The following is a 26,769-nucleotide window of genomic DNA, read 5'->3' on the forward strand; positions in this document are numbered from 1 at the left end:
CTGCCACTCCTATATCCGTACCTCCTAATGCTCCACCACTACCAAAACCAAGTGGTAAAGAGCCAACAGTAATAACAGAAACAATGGATGTCCAGGACAAGGAGATACCGGATGAATCAATCTTGGAACTCTTTGCGGAAGAAGAAATGGACACGGGACAGAGTCCATTCTTCCCCAAAAAAGATAAATCCAAGATTGACAAAAGTAAGCCCTCAGCACCTCGGAAGCCGCCTGATGGACCCACCAAGCCAAAATAATGGCTAAATTCCTACAATGGAATTGTCGTGTATTCCGGCGAAATATTGATGACATCAAGGCCCTCCTGCAAAAGCACAAGCCAGTTTGCTTTTGCTTGCAGGAGACTTATCTAAAGGCAAACGACAATCCCACAATGCATAACATCACAATTTTTCGTAAGGATAGAATTGCGGATGGTCCTGCTCATGGAGGAGTGGCTATCCTTGTGGGCAACCAGACCCCTGTTCAGCCCTTGGGTCTAGCATATAATTACAACTAGCATAGAAGCTGTTGCAATTCGCCGTACAGTGGGATTTTTATTAACGGTCTGCTCTATTTATTTGCCACCTGGGACTGACATCTCCCAGGAAGACCTTGATGATCTTGTAATGCAGTTGCCTCCCCTTTTCTTACTTCTAAGGAATTTTAATGGACATAATACCCTGTGGGGTAGTGTTAATATCAACGGAAGGGGATGAGTCATAGAGCGTATGCTAAATGACAATGACCTTTCCCTTTTAAATACTGGAACAAACACCTTCCACATGCCTACCCGTACTTTTTCTGCCATTGATCTCTCTATCTGCTCCCCCTCTCTACTCCCGTCACTCACTTGGGAAGTGGAGGAGAACCCATACAGAAGTGATCACTTCCCTGTGATAACCTCTTTACGTAGTGGGAGACTGTGTCTTCCTTTCAGGTTACCACAGTGGAAGATGGATCAGGCTGACCAGCCTTCCAGCATCAGGCATATTTTGACCTCAGTACCGTCAGTCAGGAGTCTATCAATGATGCAGTAACGTACATCACAGAAATTATCGTCCAAGCAGCTGCAAATGCTGTTCCAAAAACATCTGCCCGGTTTCCACCATTTCCCAAACTTTGGTGGAATTCACAATGCACAACAGCAAAAAAAGGCTCAAAACAAAGCGTGGGGGATATTTCGCCGATATCCTACCACAACCAACCTTATAGCCTTTAAACGCGCATGAGCCACAGCACTCTACATCCGCCGTCAGAGTCAAAAGGAATCGTGGATCTGTTTTACTTCATCAATTACTCAGTCCACTAATACTAAGTTGGTCTGGGACAAAATCCGGAAAATGAAGGGAAAATATACATCCCACCCTTCTTCAATCCTAGATTATAATGGATGCACTATTGCAGATCCAACTGCAATAGCCAATTCTCTTGGGGAAACATTTTCTAACATTTCTGCATCATCTTCGTATTCCCCAGAGTTCCTGGTCCTGAAACATAAAATCGAAAAACAGGCACTTAGTTTTAAGTCTAAGAGCGTCTATCCGTACAACAGGCCATTCACTATACAGGAACTGAAAAGAGCTCTTATTCTTTCCAAAGCAAGTGCTGTTGGACCAGATGGCATCCATTACGAAATGATTAAGCATCTTTCACCAAAATCTATGGATTATCTGCTCATTCTATATAATAGAATCTTTATTGAAGGGCAGTTTCCAGATTCCTGGCGCAAGGCAATCGTTCTTGCCTTTGCTAAGCCAGGAAAGGATCCAAAAGTCACTACCAATTATCGTCCTATTGCTCTGACTAGCTGTCTGTGCAAAATCCTGGAGAGAATGGTTAATTTTCGTTTAATCTGGTATTTAGAATCAAATGACCTCTCCAACATCCAGTGCGGCTTCCGAAGGAACCGGTCCACTTTGGACCATCTTATTAGACTGGAAACATCTATCCGGGATGCTTTCCTAAAACGCGAACACTTGGTGTCAGTGTTCTTTGACATGGAGAAAGCGTATGGCACAACTTGGAGATTTGGCATCTTAAAAGATCTGCATAGCCTTGGTCTTAGAGGGCAACTCCCCATTTTTATTAAAAACTTTCTAGCAAATCGATCTTTCCAAGTTCATGTGGGATCCTCACTCTCTCGTTCCTTTAGCCAAGAGGAGGGAGTACCACAAGGATCAGTTTTAAGTGTCACACTTTTCGCCATCAAAGTAAATTCGATCACAGAACAACTTCCTCTAACCGTAAACAGTGCCCTCTATGTTGATGACTTTAGCATATTTTGTCAGTCATGCAACATGAAGGTTATTGAAAGACAACTGCAAAAATCCATTGATCGCCTTAATTCCTGGGCAAGTGCTAATGGCTTCAGGTTCTTGCCGGAGAAGATCGTTTGCGTACATTTTTGTCATAAGCGTAATCTTCATCCTGAACCTGAATTAAGGCTTGGACAAAATGCTATTCCAGTAGCAGCGGACACAAAATTCTTGGGACTCGTATTTGATAAAAAGCTGACCTTTCTGGGTTACATCCGTGAACTCCGCACAAAGTGCACGAGAGGCCTTAATATGCTCCGCTCGCTCTGCTCTTTATCTTGGGGTGCAGACCGATGCACCCTTCTACGGCTTTACCGTGCACTTGTGCGATCCAAATTAGATTATGGGTCCCAGGTATATTCTTCAGCCAGAGACAGTGCCCTTCGATGGCTGGACCCCGTCCATCATCAGTCCCTACGTATTGCTACTGGAGCATATCGCACATCTCCTGTCCAGAGCTTATACGTCGAAGCAAACGAACCACCGTTATCGCTTCGACGTAAGCAGTTGTCTTTAAAGTATGCTTTAAAACTGAAATCCCTGCCAGACCATCCTACGTGGCCATTCGTTTTTGAGCCACGATGGGAAAATTTATACAATACCTGCAAGACTGCCAATCGTCCTTTTGGTATTCGTTTCCAAGAGCTACTCAAAGAACTTAATATCAAGGTAGACAAGGTTGCCCAAACATCAAAGCAACCCTTTCCACCCTGGCATGCTCGTGTCCCGGCATGCGACTTGTCGCTTAGAAACTGGGGAAAGTCGGACACTCCATCATGTGTCTACCTGCAGCTTCATTCAGCACACCGAACTGAATATTCCGACTTCGCGCCGGTCTACAAAGACGGTTCGAAGTCAGAATCATATGTGGGATCTGCTGCTGTCTTTACAGACAGCACTACATCGGAGCAGATTTTCTCTGAATGCAGCATATTTACTGCAGAGCTGCACGCTATAGAGTTAGCCTTGGATCACGTTAGTGAATGCCAATACCAACGGTTCATTTTATATTCCAACTCTCTTAGCATGTTACAGGCTTTAATAACTGTGAGATATAATTCTCATTCAGTTCTGTCTAGCATTCAGCAGAAGATTCACTTTCTCCGTGAACGTGAATATGATATCCGCTTCTGCTGGATTCCTAGCCACGTTGGGATTAGGGGAAATGATTTGGCTGACACCGCAGCCAAATCAGCAATTCCCAATAATAACTGCTGCCTGTCAGTCCCCTATACAGACTACTGGCAAATAATTAGCATTAGCATTAGTAGAGGCATTTGATGCAAGAAAGCAAGCTTATGCAGCATCAGCCAAAAAAAAAAAAAAAAAACCCACTTCACCCCTCTGTTCGTTCAAAATACCTGTCCAGCTGAGCCTTAAACTTATTTAGGCTATCAACCTCCACTACAAGGGATGGAAGTCTGTTCCACCAACCAACCAACCGCTGGCTAAAGGCAAATTTCCGCACGTCTATCCTACATCTGTCTTTCCTCAATTTGAATTTATGCCCTCTCAGGTGATTATTCTGAGCTAGAGGAAGAATCCCATTAGCATTGAGCATGCTCAAACCATTCAAGGCTGTATACACCTCTATCAGATCATCTCGCTGGTGCCTAGTCTTCAGACACTGTAATTTGCAAAACTTAAGCCTTTCTTCGTAAGAGGACCCCTTTGTTCCATTCACTAATCTTGTTGCCCTTCTCTGTACTCGTTCCAGCAGCTCTACATCCTTCTTGAAATGAGGCCTCCAAACCTGTATACAGTACTCTAGGTGTGGCCTGACCATTGCCTTATACAAGGGAATAATCACCTCCTTATCCCTGCTGGAAAAATTCCTGTATATCATTGACAATACTCCATGAGCTACTCTTGCAGCCCGTCTGCACTGCTCAGAGAACTTCATATCTGCCTGCACAACCAGGCAGAGTGTATCTTCTAATACACGAGAAGATACACTCCCAATGGCAAGATTCGTGGAATAGACAGACTACGAATAAATTATATCTTATAAAGCCTGTAATTGAACCGTGGCAGTCTAATCTGCGCAGGAATCGTAAGGAGGAAGTTGTTCTTGCCCGGACCCGCATAGGACATAGTCATTTGACTCGTTCGTTTTTGCTGAGGGCTAATGACCCTCCTATGTGTGAGTCCTGTGGCACAATTTTATCAAGTAGGCACATTTTAGTTGACTGTCCAGATTTTAGCAATATCCGTTTAACCGCTTTTAACCATCTGACTGAGCCATATACACTCAGTCAGGTTTTATCCGACAACGACCATGTGTCTGCTATTTTTAGCTTTTTGAAATCAGTAAACCATTTTACTCATATTTAAAAAATCTACTTCGTTAATGGTACTTGTTTACTGATATTTGTCTTTTACCGTTTATACTTGTTTTTATACTTTGACTTGGTGACCTAATTCGTTAGGCCACTGAAAATTTTACTGGTTTTGGCGCATTATAGCTTTAGTCACTAATGCGCCAATAAAACCCAAGCAACAAACAAACAAACCCATGTTCCACCAGGAGAAAGCGGGAGAGTGTCTGTTTTGGTGATTTCCTTGTCATATCGTGGTAGGAAGAAGAATGGGACTTCGGTCTTGGCTTCAGCCAGCAAAGTGGGTTTCACAAGGTGTCCAGCAAGGGCCACCAACTGGCAAGGTGGCAGTATAGCTGCAGTTTGATTGGAGAGTCCGTTTTGGTGTTTGTCTTGTTGTGATAGGAAGAAGATAAGACATTAGTTTTGGCTTCAACCAGCACAGTTAGTCACATGCAGTTTTGGTCCTGATGGGAGAGTGTCTAGTTTAGTGTTTGTTACATCAGGTCTTTGTAGAGAAAGCGATGAGTGTTGAGTTTTTTGATCACAGGATAGTGGTTGTTTCTTATTCAGTTTTGCCAGTGTTGCTGTTCAGCACAGGGTTCATAATGATGAGGTTGTTCTGGTCATGCTAAGTGGTTGCCAAGTTTCTTGGTTGTGGTAGGGTTCTGCACCTCGTAAACAAGTCTTGGGCAAACTTTGTGAATGGTTTGTAGTTCTGTTTGTCATCAAGTAGGCAGTGTACTTGGTTCTGTACTGGAGCTGAATGATGAGATGGGCCCGCAGGTCTTCGTACAGATGGCAGTTGAACATCAAATGGTCCCAGGTTTCTTGGGAGCCACAGGCATGTGGAGGGTTATTTTTGATACCTAGCTTGGTGAATTTGCTGTGGATGGCACCATGTCAGTTAGAAGATAGGTAGTTGTAGTCCTGGTGAAAACCAGGTTGGCGACTTGGGAAATACTCTGTTGATACCCACTATAAATTTACAGGTTATTTCACCTTTGGTGGAAGTTGTCCACCTTTCCTGCCAAATTTGTTGCAGGTACGTCAGAAGTCATCTTTTTTCACTGGGTCTGTTGCTTAATGGATCTGTTGTATGGTCAATATAGGTAGCTGGTTGTCCCTACTCAGTTGGTAGAGCATTCCAACACATGTGACTCCAGGTCATGGGGTAGTATTCCTGCCAGTACTGCAGTGCATGCGTGCTAACCATGTTACACACCTGAGTCATGTTAAGAAGAATTGGCCTGTGAATGGACTTCAATTTCTCTTATTGACTACAGTGGAGGCCTTGTGAAACCACGCTCCAGAGGCATAAGTGATTGCGGGAAACTTCTGCAGATGGCCAGGTCCTCCTTGTCCTCTGGAATGCACGTCACTTCCGATTTACCCCTTGCCTCAGTGCTTGAAATTTTCTGAACCACCAGGGGACAGCTCCTGGAAGGAGATTTCTTTTCCTGATGGCTTCATTAGCTGCACTCACGATTGTGTCCATTACTGCCCGTTGGTGCCAGTCAGGGTCTTGGGGGGGTTCTTAGCCAATAGTTGTTGCTCTTTTGCAGTTAGCATCTCCTTAAATAGGTTCCAATTTGCCTTGTCCATGGCGTGGCATTGGAGTCTGTCCTGTGACAGGGTACGGGTTATTGTTCTGTTCATATTGAAGGTAATGACACGATAGTTGGAAGTGTCCACCCCTTCCGCATGGTCCAGTTGGTGATATAGCCTGCAAAGGGTCTGGTTGATAAAGTTACATCTATGGCGGCTTCCCAGAGGGTGCTGGCAAAGATTGGCAGATTGTTAGGATGATTATGGATGACCAAGTTGCTGTTTATTATGAAGTCCTCTAGACGCTGGCCAAAGGAGCATCCTTTCACCATGGATGAGCTACGGGCCGCAGCACTGAAAATTAGGAATAAAAGATACCCTGGTCCGGACTTGATAGAACCAGAGATACTCAAAAAGACTGCGGAATATGAGCTTGAACTCCTCCTCTTATCTCTTTAACACCTGTCTACAAGCAGGGAAATATCTAACACACAGGAAGAAACTAACCTGATCTTAAAAAATCCTGCTAAGCAACCTGACCAATCAGACTCATACCATCCTATAGCCCTTCTCTCAACTCTAAGTAAATTGTATGAAAGATTACTTCACAGCAGAATACTAGCCCATTACACTGCAGTAAACCTCACAAACCCTAATCAGTTCGGGTTCAGGCCTGGTCTGTCAGCCATTGAAGCCATCTAGAAACTTCAGACTGAAGCACAACAGTGTACCAAGAAATACTTCCTTGCCATCCTGGTCGACTTCGCTGGGGTATTTGACTCACTTTGGTGGCCGAGCATCCTCGCCAGACTCCGGGTGGCAGAGACCTTCCTCCCTTAACCTCTGCCAGAGCATAATGACCTACCTGGAGGATAGAGTTAGTCACACCATTCCAGAAAGTGACCAAGAGCATCCACAGGGATCAGTCCTGGGGCCACTCCTGTGGAACATAGTCTTTGATGAATTTCTTGCAATGGACCTGAGGGAGGTTGGATTCCAGGCCTTTGCTGATGACCTAGTCCTGATTGTGGCGGCAGAATCAAGGGCAGGATTGGAGGCCCTGGCCAACCACATGCTGGTGATCCTGCAGGAATGGATGACAACTCACTGCCTAAAAATATCAATGACAAAGACTTGCTCAATCCTACCGAAGGGCAAGCTTGATATCAGAAGACCACCCCAAATTAAGCTCCAAGGGAACACGATAAAACTGATGAAGCAATTGAAATATCTCGGACTTATCATAGACAACAACCTGTCCTTTAAACCGCATCTCCTATACTTAAAAGAAAAAATAAGGAAATACGCGGCCATGATTGCAAGGGTGTCAAGGCGAGACTGGGGGCTAAAAAGACTTACCCTGTCTCTGTACTACAAGGCGATTTTCATCCAAGTGATCACCGTGGTTAATAGAAAACTTCTCGACACTATACAGCAAACCATACTCTTTACCATAATAAGCGCCTGCAGGATAGTGAGCACGCATGCCTTGCAAGTCCTGGCTGGGGCCCTACCACTGGACCTGGAGGTCGTGCACTGCGGTATGTTATACCACATTCCCAAAAGGAAAACAGCAAACCAATCCGGCAAATGCCTGCAATATGGAAAAGAAGCGACTCCTGATGCATTTACAACATGTGTGGCAGAACCATTGGTCCGCATCTACAAAGGGAGAAGTAACGAAAAAATTCCAATATTCCAATTCCCCCCCCCCCCCATTTTTCCCCAGGGCTAAATGCAACCTTCTTGCTGATGCGGCATGGACCGATGAAGGCCAAACTTACAGCGTTTGGGATTATTGGAGATGGAGCATGCACCTGCGGCGACGAAGAATCATGGAAACACTTGATATATGAATGCACATTATACGAAGGCCTAAGATGTATACTTATTACACAAATCTTGTACCTGCCTAAAAACCGGGAACACCAACTCCTTGAATCCCAGGATGAATATAAAGACTTCAGCAAATATGCACAGAAACTATTTGCAAGAAGACAGCGAACAGTCCCATAAAACAACGCACTGCCAGCTCACGGACGGACACAATCAAGTAAAGGAGAAAGAATGATGGAGCTGAAAGAAGCTGCTACATGATGACACAGGGAACCACAAAGCAGAACTATAAACCGAAGGACTATGGATTACAATGCACCCACCTCATTGACAAAACACCAATGAACTGAAAGGACAAAGATCTCTTGAGTGACCACAAGGCTGACCCTTACTGAACTTTGTCTTTCACTGAGCTATGTCAGAGCTCTGACCTCCACCCACTCAAGTGACAACTGGATGGGGGGGGCACCAGCATGAGGACAAAGAACCTACCAGCCCTCACCTAACACAATACGTCCACACAAATGAAGATGACTCCACCTACAAATGGATGAGACCGCACCTCAAGTGCAACGAAAGCCTATACAGCCCTGACCACACCAGATGGGAATCTGGTCCCATGAGTGACTCCCAAATTGTGGTGACCCGGAGAGGAATAACATAACGGCAAAAGAGAGAAGCAGCGTTCCTATATGGCCAAATTGGCTTTCCTGACAGGCACTCCCTTGTGTGGTCCTATCTTTCCCCTCCCCCTGATGGGGTGGGAGGAGACAGTTTCTGCAGTCTCTTCCCTCCCCCACCACCTCCCCGTTCTTCACCTGGCGAGGCATGAGCCTGCCTCACTGACAATCTGGGGACTCCTTCTCTTCTGTCGCCCCATACTTCTGCCTTTCACCCACAGCCTTCAGTCCTCCCCACTCTATATGCCAGCACAGGTCCCACACTGTAAAACTAACAATGTCTAAATTAAACTAACTATGCAAACTTTTAGGCTTTACAGAATCTAGTGTTTACTCCCACGATGCTTTTTTTTTTAAGGCCTTAGCCACTGAAATCCCAGGAAACTAGATGGCAGGGCCTGCCAGAGTAAAATTTTAACTACTGTGTACCTGGTCTGCCTCCACGAGGTCAAGTGTGGACAACGTTGGGCCCCAGCAGGAGTCTAGCGGCTAAACGACCAGATGAACAACGATACATAACACTATACTTACAAAATCAATACTTTTAAATCTCTGGCCTTTGCAGTGAACTGTTACACCCACAATGAAAGCAATGTGGAGATGGGGGAAACTCCTGGTGCCGTCAGACACGAATACATTTACACTTTAGACGTTGGCTGTTTCTTGACCCCCTGTGTTCCAGAGTTTCGCTGTGCAAGAGTGCAATTTTTGCTCCTAACTCAGTGAGAAGGTGTTGATGGTACTGTGTTGCTGGCAGGATATCCTACCCCAGCCGACAGTACAGGGAAACTGCATAGAAATCCCCGAACATTGTTACTATTTGGGCGCACACCGCCCAGGCCGAGCAGAGATGGAAAATTTTTGTGATCATGAAGTTGGGGTTTCACACAACTATGGCCATCCAGGGCATCTCTCCTTCCACCTGGACTACCTTGTAGGATAGCCTTTTATTCCGTTGGCATTGTGTAGGGCTCCTGGATCAGGAGAATATCTATATTTTCTTCTTCAGTCTTCTATCTGATTTGGCCAGCTCACTTAGCTCACTGAGCATTAATCCGGAAAAATTTAAGCCTGGTATTATTATAGTGTCTAGGCAGAGTCCCCATATTCAGTTCTTTGTTGCTGTGTGCCTTAACATATACAGGGAATTTGTTGTCAAGGATTGAGTGGGTGTGTGTTAATTTTAGGCTTCGGCAGTTTGCACAGATTGGGTCAGTGGTTTTATTAGGAGATTTATCATAGCCATGACCTTTTGTTGCACAGTGACCGCAGGTCTACTCCACCTGTATACACACGTGCATTGTGTGGCCGAAGTGGCAACACTTGAAACACTTGATGGCCACATGTTCCCTAAAACGGTGTGAGCCCCAATCTTGTATGATGAGTGAATGATGTATGACTCTTGAATGATGAGTGAGTGCCTGCTAGGCTTGCTGCGCAAGCTCCACAACCCAGTTTGCGGCATTCACAGTCCTCCTGGATTTGGTCTGGTATTTTAGTGTGATGAATTTCTCCGGCTTTCCATCTGGGAAGTACTGCTGCAGGTTTTCATGGTAGATTTCTTCTCAGAGGGTGGTGTGATCAATGTCATTTTCAACAACAAAGATCTTATTGATGGCTCCTTTTTGCACAGTGGTTCAGCAAGGAGTTCCATAGTTGGGATCTTGTGAGCATCTTCCTTTGACTCGGTTTTGATTACGAAACCAGTATTGCAGGTCTTACGGATTGATTTTATCCTTGTGTTTCTGAGGTCTTCTGAGAGGGTTTCTATGACCACTTTCTTTATTTCTTCACTTGTGTTGGGTGCTTCAGGTGCAGCTGGCTTGAGCAACACCAGGTGCAGTTTTAGTAGGAGTGTTTTTCTCTTTTTGGGTTGTACCATAGTTGGTTCTTTTGAATTGATTTTTCTCAGCGCTTCAGAGTATGTTGGGGCGTGCTGTTGCATTTGAGTGTCCCTACTCTCTAGGTATGCCTCCAGTTTGGCTGCATTTCTTTCTGACTCGACATGGACATTGTGAAGGACCTTCTTCAGTTTGATCTTTTGCCAACAATTTCTGCTTGTAGGACAGCAGTAATTGTGCTTGTGGATTCTTTTAGAATCCACAAACAATTTCTGCTTGTAGGACAGCAGTAATTGTGCTTGTGGATTCTTTTAGTTTGTTTTCTAATTCAATCCGGAGAGCCAGGACCTGTTCCAGGAATGTGCCTTCAGGGAGAGTGGGGGTCTATGTTCAGTGATTCCAGTTGTTTGGTAGCATCTTCAATATTGTCTGGTTGGATTCCCATTTTTCCCTGAGGCTCCTTCGTTTTACTCTGTGATCTCGTCTCCTGCTTAGACTTTGTGGTGATGAGCCTCTTATTCTTTTTGGTTGCTGGTATGAGTTTTGCATTGTCACCATCTCCGTTTTGTTCTATAATTTGTGGGTAATCATTGCGGTTTTGGGTGGTCCGTGGTCCACTTAATAGTCTTTCTTTTGAAGTGGGGTCAGCCGAGTTTTCACTTAAGTTATCCGTTGTTCTTATTAGTTTGGTGTGATGTCGGATAATCGAGAGTGTGGATTATCGAGATTTAAACTGCGTAGTCTGAATGTGGCTATTATTTGCTTGCAGAAGAAATCAACCACAAATCCATGGCTCAATTTTCCACTTGACAGTGCTTCTGTGAAGTTTTGGGCTCCTTCCCTAGTGACGTGGGGGGGAACAGCCAAGATTCCCTCTGAGGGACGGGACTAATTTCTTTTCAGGTTTTGCTATTGAGATAGTGTTATGTGGGTAAGAAAACTGATAGCTTGGACACAGACTTAATAGATTAAATAGAGCTTCAGGTGTTGATGAAAGTGATTCTTGCACTACTTTCACTGCTTTTATTGGAATATGCAGCAGCCTAGAAAGCAAGGTGTTGGGGATTTCAAGCTCTTCTCTTGGTCATCATGGAACAAGTAAGTACATGTGCTATATTAGGGTAACTAAGAGTAAGAACAGGTGCATTTATACTTGCATGTACATTAATGCTAGGAGCATAGTAAATAAATTTGAAGTACTGATTAACTTATCAAATGCAAACACTGTGGAAATATCAGAGACATGGTGTCACTCAGACATAAGGGATGCAGAATTTGAATATGGGGTGTGCAACATGCACAGATAAAACAGACAAGACCTGGGGGGAGGGTGTTGCTCATAGTTAAGAAACATATTAAATCTAAGTCAATGCAATGTTGAGTCAGTTTGGTGTGACATAAGCACTGGAAAAACAAAAATGAAAGTAGGAGTGTGTTATTGGTATAATATCTTTGATGAAAAGTAATAAACGACTATACAGAGAATTAGAATGGGCCAATAAATCAGCTGTCTTATAATGGGAGATTTTAACCTATCGGATATTGACCTATGGGTTAGTCACTCAGACCCACTAGCAAGACTTTTGTGATAATGGGTAAACCATGAACGGTATCTAAAACCCTAGTATGAGTAGCTTCTAAGATTACTTCCCTGAATTTTTCCCATTTTGAATTTGCTACAAGTAACGTCAGTTGGCCCTCACTGTTTTCTACAGCAGCATGTTAGAGGGCTGACCGGGCTAGCTGGGTGGGTGAAGTGCCTGCCTGGCAACCCAAAGGTCGCGGGTTCAAATTCTGCCTCGGGCTTGGATCAGCGTAGTGCAAAAACCTTGGGAGGTGCATTATGGCCACAGAAGCCGATGCGCCAACAACTAACAAAGAAAAAAAAAAACAAAGTTAGAGAGGTAACGAGAGGAAGCAGTACTCATCTGATTTTCATGAATTAAGAATATGCATGTAAAAGACCACCCAGGGGAACAGCGATCATGGTGTGCTGATGTGGCATTTACTTAAATGACAACAGACATCTCAGGCAGTTTGAATTTTGTACAGTGGGGGCCAACTGATGGTGTTGCCAATAGCAAATTCTAAATGGGAATAATTCAGAGAAGTAATCATAGAAGTTACTAGGATTTTATACCACTAAGAGAAAAGTTCACAGCTTAGACCTAAATGGTGAGAGATGAACTAATAAGACTCATAGCAAAAAAGAAAAATGAATCTGATGTATATAAATTATCAGGTGATATAGAAGCCTGTGGTAGATATAAACTAGTTAAGTCATAAAGGAGGTTAGGCAAGCTAAGACATTATGAGAAGATTCTGAAATAGAATGCAAAGACTCCTATGCTTATATTAACAGTAGAGGGAAAGGGTTGAATCACATTGGGTGAGTTGTTCATGGTTTAACTGTGGATGATCCTGCTCAGGTTACTGACAAACTTAATAGTTATTTTGCATCTACATTCACATGTGAGGAATTCTTTAGGGAAAAGGATGCCAGAAGTTTATCAAACTAATGGGAAGCTAAATGATGTTGTCATAACTTAAAAGGAAAGTGAATGAGAAATTGTGTGAAGCTAAACATAAAAAAAAGTGCCTGAGGTGTATGGGATCTATCCAGTTACATTAAGGGAAGCAGCGAAGGAGGTAAGCAAATCCTTTAATCCCATAATTATGAGAGCATCCTTGGATTCAGGGGTTGTCCCTATGTAGTGAATATGTGTGAATGTATCTCTGATTCACAAAGGGGGATGAGAAGGTTACATGACTAATTAAAGACCTGTTAGCTTGACTTTTGTTGCTAGGAAAATAATGGAGGCTCTGGTTAAGGAAATATTGCAGGACCATCTAGGCAGGAATGCAGTTATACTGCAGTCACAATATGGATTTGTGAAGTGGCAGTCTTGCCAGACTGGTCTGGCAATCTTTCCAGACCAGTCTGATTAGATCCTATGATATATTAGTAGCAAAGGAATTGGATGCAAAAAGTAATTTTGATATCATATACATCAACTTTTACATATATAATATCGGTGTTTAGATACACCATAGATAACTCTTAATAAACTACAAAGTAGTTGTTGTGGGCATCATTTGCTGTTTCTCATATTGTGCTCTGCCTTCACGACGAGTTGCCATGATATTGCACTACTTCGAATAAGTAACTCTTCACTAATAGAGAAGACTATTGTTACTTATTCTCAGTTGAGTACCACCACCCAGACAGCACTGTTTCACGGCTATTGGCCGATCATCAGTGGGTGGGCAGGTACCCTGGTAATGCAGACATGACGACCCAGTTGTGAAGTTAATCACACAATATGAGAGATGCCAAGAGGTGTAGATGTCAATATTTAAAATAAATAAATGCACAAGGCATAATACTTTAAGAGTTTGGTATCTATATAATATCGGTGTTTAGATACACCATAGATAACTCTTAATAAACTACAAAGTAGTTGTTGTGGGCATCATTTGCTGTTTCTCATATTGTGCTCTGCCTTCACGACGAGTTGCCATGATATTGCACTACTTCGAATAAGTAACTCTTCACTAATAGAGAAGACTATTGTTACTTATTCTCAGTTGAGTACCACCACCCAGACAGCACTGTTTCACGGCTATTGGCCGATCATCAGTGGGTGGGCAGGTACCCTGGTAATGCAGACATGACGACCCAGTTGTGAAGTTAATCACACAATATGAGAGATGCCAAGAGGTGTAGATGTCAATATTTAAAATAAATAAATGCACGAGGCATAATACTTTAAGAGTTTGGTATCTATATAATATCGGTGTTTAGATACACCATAGATAACTCTTAATAAACTACAAAGTAGTTGTTGTGGGCATCATTTGCTGTTTCTCATATTGTGCTCTGCCTTCAGTAGTGCAATATCATGGCAACTCGTCGTGAAGGCAGAGCACAATATGAGAAACAGCAAATGATGCCCACAACAACTACTTTGTAGTTTATTAAGAGTTATCTATGGTGTATCTAAACACCGATATTATATAGATACCAAACTCTTAAAGTATTATGCCTTGTGCATTTATTTATTTTAAATATTGACATCTACACCTCTTGGCATCTCTCATATTGTGTGATTAACTTCACAACTGGGTCGTCATGTCTGCATTACCAGGGTACCTGCCCACCCACTGATGATCGGCCAATAGCCGTGAAACAGTGCTGTCTGGGTGGTTGGTACTCAACTGAGAATAAGTAACAATAGTCTTCTCTATTAGTGAAGAGTTACTTATTCGAAGTAGTGCAATATCATGGCAACTCGTCGTGAAGGCAGAGCACAATATGAGAAACAGCAAATGATGCCCACAACAACTACTTTGTAGTTTATGAAGAGTTATCTATGGTGTATCTAAACACCGATATTATATAGATACCAAACTCTTAAAGTATTATGCCTTGTGCATTTATTTATTTTAAAAAATCAACTTTTACAAAAACTTTTGATACTGCTGCACATAAAAGGCTGTTGTACAAATTGGAGCAGTGTCTATTAAGGATAAGTTACTGCTCTAGATAAAAGGATGGTTGAGTGAGAGAAGACAGAGTGATTATTAATGGGCACTGCTCTTCATAGACTAATGTTATTAGTGGAGTCCCTCCAGGGTTCAGTGTTAGACCCATTGTTTTCTGTATTAATGATATTGAAGGTATGTCAGGTTTAATGTCAGTTTTCAGATGGTTCAAAGGTTGGCAGGGTGTTAATGACAATAATCAGGTTGAGCTACTGCAATAAGATAGAAAAATTGTGTCACTGTTCTAAGAAATGGCAGTTTAAGTTGTAACATTGGCAAATGCATGGTATGTATATGGGTAGTAGTAATCCCAGTTATCAACTGTGTGGTATTACACTCAAGGGTATTGGAGAATGAAAAAGATCTGGGGGTAATTGTACAGTCAGACATGAAATTCTCTGAGCAGTGCAGATATGCTGCCAGGACAGCTCATGGGGGGGGGGTTGTCAATGATATATAGGAACTTTGCTAGCAGGGATAAGGATGTGATTATTCCTTTGTACAAGGCCATGGTTAGGCCACATCTTGAGTACTGCGTATAGGTCTGGAGGCCTCATTTTAGGCATTATATAGATCTGCTGAAACAGGTTAAAGGGCAGCGAGATGGGTAAGAAAGGTAAGAGCATCCTTAAGTTCTCTTACATTACAGATGAACTGATGTGTGCTAAGGACGCACACTTCAGTTCTTCAAATTGTAGCATGTAGACTAAGTGACTGTGAAGTGATCTGATTGAAGTGTTTAAAGCTTTGAATGGGTTGAGTAAGCTTAGTGTTGATGGCATTCTTTGTTTTCAGACTACACATGTGTGAGGCAGCATAAATTTAAATTGAGGAAGAATGGTCGCAGGATGTGAAGAGGTTTGCCAGCAAGTGGTGATTGTTGGAGCACACTTCCACGTGTTGTTGTGGAAGTGGGTAATTTGAATAAATTCATGAAAAAACTATACAAATTGATGGGCCAGCAGCTGGACAGTTGATGTGGGAAGGTATTTTTTTTTTTTTTCTGGCTGATGCTTTATAAGCTTGCTTTCTAGCATATATGCCTTTACTACTACCACTAATAATAATAATAATAAACTTGTTGGACCTTTTCTTAATGCACCAAACTGTTATGAATATTAATGTACTTAGGGACTTTGCTGTTTGTCTAATTAGAAAACTGTTTGCTTAGCTTTTGTTACTTTCAGAAGTTTCTTGGCTATTACGTTTTTTAATAGACATGTTAAGTTTATAATTTTTATGTTTCAGCTTTTTAAATCTCCATGGTAATCCTGGTGACTATGCCTGGGGAAGAGGAGGCTGGAATACTATTATTACGCAGGTTAGATTTTTTCTTTATTGATATACTGTCAATTTTTATTTCAGGTTTTGAATATTATATGCTATATTTACATGATTCATTTTGAATATTATATGCTGAATCTGAAATTGTCATTTAACTATTGCTTAGTTTAGAATATAGTAACATTAACTGGGCATACCTCAGCGCAGATGTAATTTTAAAGGTCATTAATAAGCAAAGCAAATTGAAAATCTTCTGTGTTGTATATTTGTCACTGCACAATTATTTTAATTTTATCTAGAGATGGTATTCAGTGATTTCATCCTTATTTAATTTTTAGATTGATTCACAAAAAAATGTAAGGCCCAGAATATTTCTGTTACAAATAACATGCAACACAAATAGCCTACTGCCAATAATAAAAGTGTGTGTGTGGGGGGGGGGGGGTAAGATTGGTAACTGGCATACTGGAAAAACATTACAGAGAGATATGGAGATGAGTGATTAAGAATATCATATGGTGCAGCTTCATATATTCCTTATTTCTTTGCAGGTGCATGCCTAATGCTCAAATGTGTCAAAGATATATAATCCTGAAAAACTGGTGGTAGTTCTAGGTGGGGAGAAACTTGCAATTTAAGCTGCTTCAGCAGCAGGACTGTACATAGCAGCAGCAGACAGGAAATGACTAATGCTGAGATCTGCATACTAGAAATGTTCCCATATGCAGATGAACCATTCATAGAGAATTTCAGTTTGATAGTTGATGCCCTATCTGCAAACTTCTCATTACTGCAATAAACAGATAATAAAAACAATCAAAAATTGTGGTGATGAAAGATTACCGATAGAATTTGGATGGCTGGAAAATGGCACTATGATCCAGTGAATCTTGTATCAATATTTGGTTCCAGTTATAATCCTTATAGCTGGAACTAAATCTATTGGCCAAAGGATCTTGTGTGCATCATTTCAAAACTGCAAGTATGTGGATGGAATTATGGCAGTAGTTTTCAACCTGTGTGTCATAGAAGAGATCCTGCTCGATATTTTATCTGGCTGTTATTACTGTTGGTCAAGGAACTCTGACTATCCTACAGGTGTTCAGGATGGTTGTTACTTGTTCGTTGTTATTATTCATTTTTAACTTTTTGGCAGTTGTAAGTAATTATATACAGGATATTGCCACCTTGAGGATTACTTTGACCTTGTTCGATAGGAATTTTTGTTGAATAAAGTCAAAATTTAATAAAGAAACTGACAAAAAAAAAACCTTGGAAAGCATTGCAAGTTTTGCTGAATAAACATTTTAAAGTGCAAAAAGAAAAAGGTTGAGTCAAAAATGGCCCCACTCAACCAGCAGTAAGCTAATATAACATACTTTTACTATGGACATGACGTTTTCAGTGGCCCTGTCCTTTGCTGACTGATAGCATTTATCATGGATACCAAGCAGTATCATTCATCTGTAGTTAAAGTATACTGAAATGTTTAAAAGATGAGAGATTTTTCTAATTATTTCCTGATATTTAAAATAGAAATTCTTATGTTGGAGTAATAGTATAATCTTAGGTTGGACAAAAGCAGCTGACTGGGCTAGCCGGGTGGGTAAAGTGCCTGCCTGGCAACCCAAAGGTCAGGGGTTCGAATCTTGCCTCGGGCTTGGATCAGAGTAGAAAATGCAAAAACCTTGGGAGGTGCAATATGGCCACAGAAGCCGATGTGCCAACAACTAACAAAAAAAAAAAAAAAAAAGGACAAGTAACCAAGCCAATCATTTTTCAAGCTTAAAATTGTGCATTACTGAATTTGTGCATGCTTATCTTTGGTGAAATTAATGCTATTCTTAATATTTTAATTAGCAATTAATTGGTCATAATTAATAATATTTTTAAAAAACTGATGTTGCACAGAATTCAGTATGTTTTTTAAATATGTCTACAATTTATTTGTATTTTTAGTTAATGAATCAGTTGGATGGGACAGGTCCACCCCCTTTATCAAAAGAAAAAATTGAAGAAATTCCTTCAGTTAAGATTTCTCAAGAGCAAGTTGGTAAGCCTAAATGATCTTTTATAAATTGTATAATTAATGCCATTGTTAGACTAAACTTTTTGATTACTACAAATGGAGTGAAAATAGCCACTCATAGAGTCAAATTCTTTTAATTAACAATGTTTCTTTTAAAGTCCCTTTTATTGTCTAATGCAGTGTTTCCCAAATTTTTGACTTATGGATCTGTGAAATTTCAATAAAAGTTCTAGGGGCCAGAGCTGTAAGAGCAGTTACCCATTTTTTCCTTTTCTTCCTAATTCTTGCACACTGACAGAGAGTCATTTACTGACAGTGGTCTGTGGATTACTGATTGGGAGCCATTAGTGTAAAGAATGAAGAGTTATTCTTATATTCTTTAAGAGTAATTAAAAATGATAAAGAAAGAAATGTATTGAAAAAAAATTATAAAGAAAGAACCTGAACCTACTTAAAAACTGCATAATGCTAGTTAAGATTTGTCTTGGAATATTGAAAGGTAGCATGGTGAATTTCCAAATTGTTGAGCATTACTACCATAAGGCTGATAAATTTCTTGTCCAGATCTATAAGGTACTTAATCTTTGAAATTGTAAATTTAAGTGTTTGTAAATTCTCAGATGGTTTTTCAGTAAGTTTTATATTTGTGGTCAGCCCTTTGTGAATTGGGCAAATATGCTACTTAAGGGCAACTTAATTGTGATCAGTTATGATGTCAGTTTTAAAATTATTTTGATATTGCTTCAAGGGGGTATTATGTTTTCATTTGAGTTGTGCATGGAGTGCCATGTAATGCAAATTAATTTCAGTCATGTACTTTTATTAAAATTAGTGTCTTAACTGTCTAGCTGGTATCTTGGTATATTTGTACAAGGCGCCTCTGTAGCTAGGTGGGCAGGAGCAGCAGTGCGTAGCACATGCTTCTTGATTAGACCGGGGTTCGAGCCTGTGACCACTAAATACGGAGGATGTGGAAAGGTCAGGGAATGACCACCGCATATCCCTGGAGCAATATGGCCTTAGTTGCTAATGCTCCTAAAAACCAAATAACAAACAAACAACAAACTTGTACACCAAAAAATCGCAAAACTTAAGAATCTAAATATCTATTAGATTTTTAAAAAATATCTTTTAGATATTATTAAATATCTCCATCATTAATTATTTCTTTATTGGAAGAGTTTAGTCATAAAAACATTCTTTACCATCCTATGCACATCAAAAAAACATTTTTGCTATGGTCACAACAGATTTTCATTTTCCTTTTTGCATATTCACTTAGCTTGACTTTTTGGCTGCATAGTTGATTGTGTTTTTTTTTTTTTTTTTGTAAACTGTTTCTGATGATGTTTTTTGATATTATTATATAATATAATGTTAGAATTAAGAATAAATTTTAAACTGTTTCTTGCTTTTTTTCCCCCCTCAATAAATTGATTGGTGAAGTAAAGACGACTATACACTTGCTGTTGTTTTTTTTTGCCATCTACTATAGAGTTAAAGGAGATAGCATAGGACTCTGCTAAGATTATCACACCTACAATCATATTGTTGTAAATGAACTATACAGGATGTCCCATGGTTGTCATAACTTCAGGAGGTGATTCCTGAGGTTTTTCTGATTTCAGTAATGTTTATTAGCTCACATGCTACAGGTACATAGTATGTGAGCTTGCAAACAGTACATCCAAGTCATGAGTATTGTAAGAGAAGTACCTGTGAACATGTCTTTTAAGGTTCACATTGAAGAATATGCAGGTATGCATTTTTTTTATATGGGTTTTGTAATGGTAACATTAATGCTGGCATTGAGGATTGTTGGAAGTGAAGAATCTCAGATCAGTGAGTGTCTGATAATGTTCACCAAGTTTTGCAAGAAAGTGACTCGTTGACCATTAAGCGAGTGTCCATTAAGAGTGGAAGTGGGTGAGGAAGAAAACATTAAAGAAAGCCTGAGTTAGTACTTGAAGAATTTCTAGCACTTCAGTGGTAATGTAAGGAAAATATGCTAAACAATTAAGGATTGCATATATCATATCCAGTGAATTCAACATCTTGAACTTGTAGACATGAGTTGACAGTTGACTATTCTGCAGTGTATGACTGGTAACATTTAGGCTAGATTTTTGCAGAATGTATTACTATCCCTCTTAAAAAACATATTTTTTGCAAACACGATTGCAGGTGTACTTCAAGCATGACATGGCACCCATGCATTTCATTAGGAGCAACTCAAGAACAAGAGCAACTTGTCAAGAGCATCTCAAGCAGTTGCTTTTGACATTCTAAGGCTTTTGATTGTGTTTTGTAAAAGGTCTTTTTAACAAGCTTCCTTCCATCTTACAGATTGCTAACTGCTTTTTGAAATTGGGTATCCAGTTTTCTCGCAGAGCTCACCAAAGAGCAGTAATAGTCAAGGTATACATATTATACAAGAATTGACTGTTAATACAGTAGACTTTCAGAATAATGGCATCTTCGGGAATTCAAGGTGCTGTTATTTCAATTTTCCATTATCTAGAAAGTTTTATTTTTAATATATTTAATGTAGAAATAATAAGGCTAAATAAGAAATAGATAGATTAAGAACGCAATTTTATTAACTACACATAAAAAACATAAAAATGTTGATGATCCAATGATATATTCTGCCATTAATACACTCCTTACGCCCCATTCTATTTTCTTTATTATATCAAGTTTAGTCTGCTCGAGTAGCACTTGGTATCATCACTGCCCTGCCCACACCAAGTGGAAAATGGCAGGTTCAAATCCCGTCGATGACTCGAGGAACTTTTATTGGCTTTTTTCACTCCATGGCTGAGTTAGTCAGTCTCAGGCATAGATAGCAAGGTTCCCCCCCTCCAGAAACTTGGGTTTTTTCATCCAGAAAAATAGGTAGATTGACCAGAGAACACAAGCAAGGAATGACTGCAACTGTTGCAGAGCATGCTTATATAGATGAAAGTAACAGCTGATGCACTATTACGTCATCACCCACGTGTGTCAATTTTATATGATGCAATCTGTAAGAAATATTGCCATATACTTACATTATTCAGACGACAATTACAATTTTAAGGGGTGATTCACTTTCTTTGAACACCAGTGTATATGCACATCACACTCATGCAGTAATTGTATAGTACCCAGACAGTGGCAGTGCTTAAAGTGTCAAAATATACATGTGACTTCATTATATAGCTCCTGTTTGTACATGAATATAAATGCAGTTGATCAGCAAAGTTGACAGTGGCAGTGCTTAAAGTGTCAAAATATATATGTGACTTCATTAAATAGCTCCTGTTTGTGCATGAATATAAATGCGGTTGATCAGCAAAGTTGTCTCAACCCTTGGAATGCTCAGGTTGTTGATAATGTAAATTTTAAGATAAATTTTTAATTCATCTTAAAATTCATAAGATGAATTTTTATTATCTCAAATGGCTTGAGGCACCTCCGCTTAACCATGATCTGTAATGATCTGTGTCCTATGATCTTTTTCTCATTCTCTCATGTATATTTTATGGTTTTTTAGAAAGTATTTAGTTATCTTTGGGATATTTTATCAGTTTGCACTAAGAATTTTGCAGATTTAGATCCACTGATTGTTTTTTCCAAATATATTAGGTATCAGGTTCCCACCTCAGAATAAAAATTTTTATTTCACATATGGAAAAGTTCAAAAGCAATTCACAGCTATTTGTGTATGATATATCAGCCATTATTGCAATAGAAGAATAATATTTATACAAATTATTGAGTTAGGGTAATTGGTATTCATGAAGCAAATAGAATTCAGAAGTATGAGAGAATATCTTAAATTGCTTTGGTAAAAGTACACTTACTCTGCATTCTTGGTTTTGAAACTTTTTATGGAATTCAGGAATTATTACATGTAACTAAAGCCAAACGCTGCAGGATTTTCTGAAATACCTCAGTGTTTACTGGTATTTCAGAAAACCAATTCAAAACAAATTCATGACATAACAATCACTAACTGTTTAACTTAAAACATTTAAGTAGCATTTAAAATTTTAATTGGCTGAAAAATACATGCTCTAGGCTATTACAAAAAATGTGTTGGGAATGCAGTTATTCTTGAATGGAAAAGGTTATATAAGATCATTTAGATTAGAGGTGGCCAAGAAGTCGATCACGATCTACCAGTTGATCGCGGCTTAATTTCGGTCGATCATGGCGAATTTTAAATATGTATTAAAAAGTAGATTAGTCAAAATCTAAATGTTATTATTATGTGACCCCTACATACGCTTATTCAAATCCATTGAACCACGTGACTACTCTTCTCGACGCACAGCCAAAATTGACCCAAAAAGATGATGAATTCCGATTTTTTGAGTTACCACTGTGTCATCCACCAACAAGTGTTAGCCAGCAAAAGATTAAATACTAAAAGTGTTATGGACATAGCTTTCAAAATCGTGAATTCCAACAGAGGACAATCTAATCAGTGGAGACTTCAAAATGCAACTCGATGAAAATGAACCAGATCTGACATTATACACAGATGTGAGCTGGTTGAGTCGGAGTAAGTTTCTACAGAGATTTCGAAATTTGCTGAATGAAATTAAAAAAAATTGTTGTTCAAATGGAAGATCATTATCAGCAGCGACAAGATACGGAGTGGTTGTGTGATCTGAATTTGGAATTACAAGGGGAAAAAAATGAGGGTGACATGATCAGTAGTTTTTCTGCATATAAATATCAATTTTTGGTAATGGCTAAGGATATCAAAGAAAAAAAATTCAATCATTTTGCAAATATGCAAAATCATTTGCAAAAATATCCTGTTTTTGAATTTAATATTGAGAAATATGTTTCTGAAATTGAGAAAGTCGTGAATGATTTTGAAACCAGATTCAGTGATTTTAAAACAATTGAAAACATGCATGGTGCAAGAAAGCCTATGGCTTATTCTGCACCAGCCAAAAAAAAAAAAAAAAAAAAAAAACCCCTGAATAAAACAATGATAAAAAAGAAAAAAATAATAAATAATAATTAATAAAAGAAAAGGAAATTAAACCTATCATCCTATGTGTTTCTCTCACCCGAAGGTACTATCCATATGACCTTTGAATTTCCCCAAACTGTCAGCCTCTACAACCCATGTAGGCAACTTATTCCAGTAATTTATAATTCGCTGGCTAAAATAAAACTTCCTGTAGTCCAATAGGTGGTAGATGGCTTTCATCAACCGGTGAAATACCACCACTTTGCTTATTGGAGGCTTGAAGTGGTGAAAACCATGTTTAGTCTCTAGAGCAAAGTTTCCGGCATCCCCCTCCCCCCATACTTCTCCTTCAACCCTAACCCAAGCACGGTACTAAGTACTATAGGTTCTAATACCTCTCGTGTTTGGGGCTCACATAAAACAAAAAAAAAAAAAAATCTAAACATTTCCCCCTGTAACTTGAATTTATGGCCCCTAGATCTGGCATCATTTATAATCTTGAAAATTTCGTCCTCATTCATTTTACTGATGCCTCTCAGAGCCTTAAACACCTCAATCAAATTTCCTCTAAGGTGTCTAGTTTCCAAACTCTGCAACCCACATATTCGAAAAGTTTTTCTTCGTAAGGATGCCCTTTTGCTGATCTCACCAGGCGAGTTACCCGTCTTTGCACCTTTTCAAGAAGCTCTGTCTTTCTTTAGGTGTGATCTCCATACTTGAACACAGTATTCCAAGTGTGGTCTAACAAAAGCCTTATATAATGGGATTATCACGTCCCTATCTCTACTTGCAAAAGTTCGATAGATCATCGATAGGACACCATGGGCCTTCCTTGCAATCTGTTTACAATGCTCAGAGAATTTCATGTCTGACCGTATCGTAACACCAAGTCCCTTTCCTCCAGTACTGGATTTAGTTGAACTCCAAGTGAATAAGTTATTTTGGGATTACTGTTTCCCAGGTGTAATACCTTACACTTTGTTGGATTAAAGCATAGCTGCCATTTTTCTGACCATTCCTGAAGTCTATCTAGGTTTCTCTGAAGAAGCTCAGAAGTCTCTGAGCTACTCTACCAATTTTAACATCATCTGCAAATTTAGACATCACGCCCCCTATCCCTTCATCGATGTTGTTTATGAAAATTAAAAACAACAGTGGTCCTAATACTGATCCTTGGGGAACCCCACTTCTTACATCAACCCAATCTGAGAAATAGCCATTTATCACAACCCTCTGCCTCCTGCCCTGAAGCCATCCTGCTATCCATCTAAGGATTTTCCCAGTGATTCCAACCTGTTCCAGTTTATAAAGCAACCGCTCATGTGGGACTGAGTCAAAAGCTTTGCTGAAATCTAAATAAACAATGTCGAAATTATTCCCTAAATCCGGCTCGTGAGTGACCCTTTCAAAATAGCGAACCAGATTAGTTAAACATGATTTCCCTTTTACAAAACCATGCTGAGTATCCTTGAGAATTTTAATTCTATCCAAATGATCCTGAATTCCACCCTTGATCATTGCCTCCATGATTTTCCCTACCACTGAAGTCAGACTGACAGGTCGATAATTTCCCACTTCACTCTTAGAGTCACCTTTATGTATGAGAGGTACATTGGCACTTTTCCAATCCAACGAAATCTCCCCAGAGTCAGTGATGCTTGCATAATTAGCCTCAGTGGTTCAGTGCACTCACTTGCCTCCTCCCTTAAGATTATAGGTTATATTCCATCAACTCCAGGAGCCTTACTGGCCTGTAGACTCTTGTGAAATTTCAATATCATTAATTACATATTTTTTAATGGCGTCTCCGTAGCCAGGTGGGAAGGAGCAGCAGTGCATAGCGCATGCTTCCTGATTGGACCGGGGTTCGAGCCCGTCACCACCAAATACAGAGGATGTGGAAAGTTCAAGGGAATGACCACCGCATATTCCTGGATCAGTATGATCTTAGTTGCTAATGCTCCTAAGAACCAAATAACAAACAACAACATATTTTTCAACTTCGCTCTCACAATTTCCCATTGCCACAAAAGGTTTTTCATTTGTAAATATCGATGCAAAATAACTGTTGAGTTCCTCTGTAACGGCAGCTGGTATATTTAATACTATCCCTTTTCCCTTACGTAAAGGTCCGATCTGGTTTGTCCTGCTCTTCTTAGCATTTATATATGTGAAGAATTCCTTATCTCCCCTCTTTGCTCTGTTTGCTAGTGATTTTTCATAAACTGCCTTTGCCTGTTGAACCTTTTCTGTAGCTCTATTACAGATCATCTTGTAGCTGTTATAGGCTTCAGTACTTTTTATTGCTCTGTAACCTTTCCATGCTGCCTTTTTCTGCTCAAGTAATGTGGCAACTTCACTATTCATCCAACTTGGAACCCTCCTCGTGGAGTATTTTTTTTAATGGTAAATACGCATTCAAGGCATCTGTGATTAATGTTTTAAAAGCATACCACGGTTCAATTGTATTCATTCTCTGCACGATATCTATCCAATTAATAGAGGCCATGTAATACCTTTAGGCATCATAATTTCCTTTTCTGAAATTGTTTCAGAAAATTGCTGCTACCTTTCTCATGGCCCCAAGTGCCAAGCGATAGTTCCCAAGCGATCGTTCTAGTGCAATTTTCTAGCGATTTTCCTAGGGCGAGTACTAGTGCTTTAATAATCCCTCCACCGTTTGCAACGTTACTGTTTTCCTTGCTGAGCAACGTCACTGCTTCACCGCTAGCAACGTACTGCTCTCCTCTTCCGCTGATCGCTTGGTCACTGGTTGGCACCGCTCCTGTCTCCACGTGGCTGGGTCGGTAACCTGGGAGAAGGAATTCCCTCTTCCGGGGCCTAAAAGGATCAGCGATGGATTGCGATGCATATCCATCGCTAGAGCCCACAGGCTCCAGACCTGTCAACTCTGCTTCAGAGCATGACTTGAATCGTCCGAAGAGACTACAGACAGAAAAACAAACAACAGACATGCCAGCATTTCTCATAATGCATTCCCTATCCACACAGCCTGTTGGCAAGCTATCGCCTTTACTAATACAGAAATGTTTAGAATCGTTTGTTGGATCTCCCAAAATGGTTAAACGTCTCCAATCTGGAGACCTTCTAATTGAAGCTTCTAAGCCAAGTCACTCAGAAAAATTGTTAAAATTAACAACTTTTAACAATATTCCTGTGTCAGTAACAGCCCATAACACTCTGAACACCTCTAAAGGAGTTATCAGCGAATGGGACTTACTAAATGTGTCTGATGAAGAAATCATTCAGGAGCTTAACGAACAAAAAGTGACTCATGCACGGAGAATTATGACAAAAAAAGATGGCAACCTATTACCAACCAGGTCCATTATTTTGACATTCAGTACTCTGAATCTCCCATCTTCTGTAAAAGCAGG

General features: G+C 40.1%; 1 protein-coding gene across 1 annotated transcript in view; it reads left to right on the forward strand.

Annotated features, from left to right (window-relative positions):
• LOC150080591 (E3 ubiquitin-protein ligase RNF115-like) overlaps window positions 1–26,769 on the forward strand; it is a 227,649-nt gene that overhangs the window by 119,556 nt on the left and 81,324 nt on the right. Inside the window, exons 7-8 of the mRNA XM_090381020.1 lie at window positions 16,332–16,404; window positions 18,327–18,420. Of these exons, the coding sequence (XP_090237146.1) occupies window positions 16,332–16,404; window positions 18,327–18,420 (167 nt within the window). The remainder of the gene's footprint in view (window positions 1–16,331; window positions 16,405–18,326; window positions 18,421–26,769) is intronic.

This window comes from Mastigoproctus giganteus, chromosome 9 (assembly GCF_048544385.1).
Source record: "Mastigoproctus giganteus isolate SK-2022 chromosome 9, ASM4854438v1, whole genome shotgun sequence".
Classification (NCBI taxonomy): Eukaryota; Metazoa; Arthropoda; class Arachnida; order Uropygi; family Thelyphonidae; genus Mastigoproctus; species Mastigoproctus giganteus.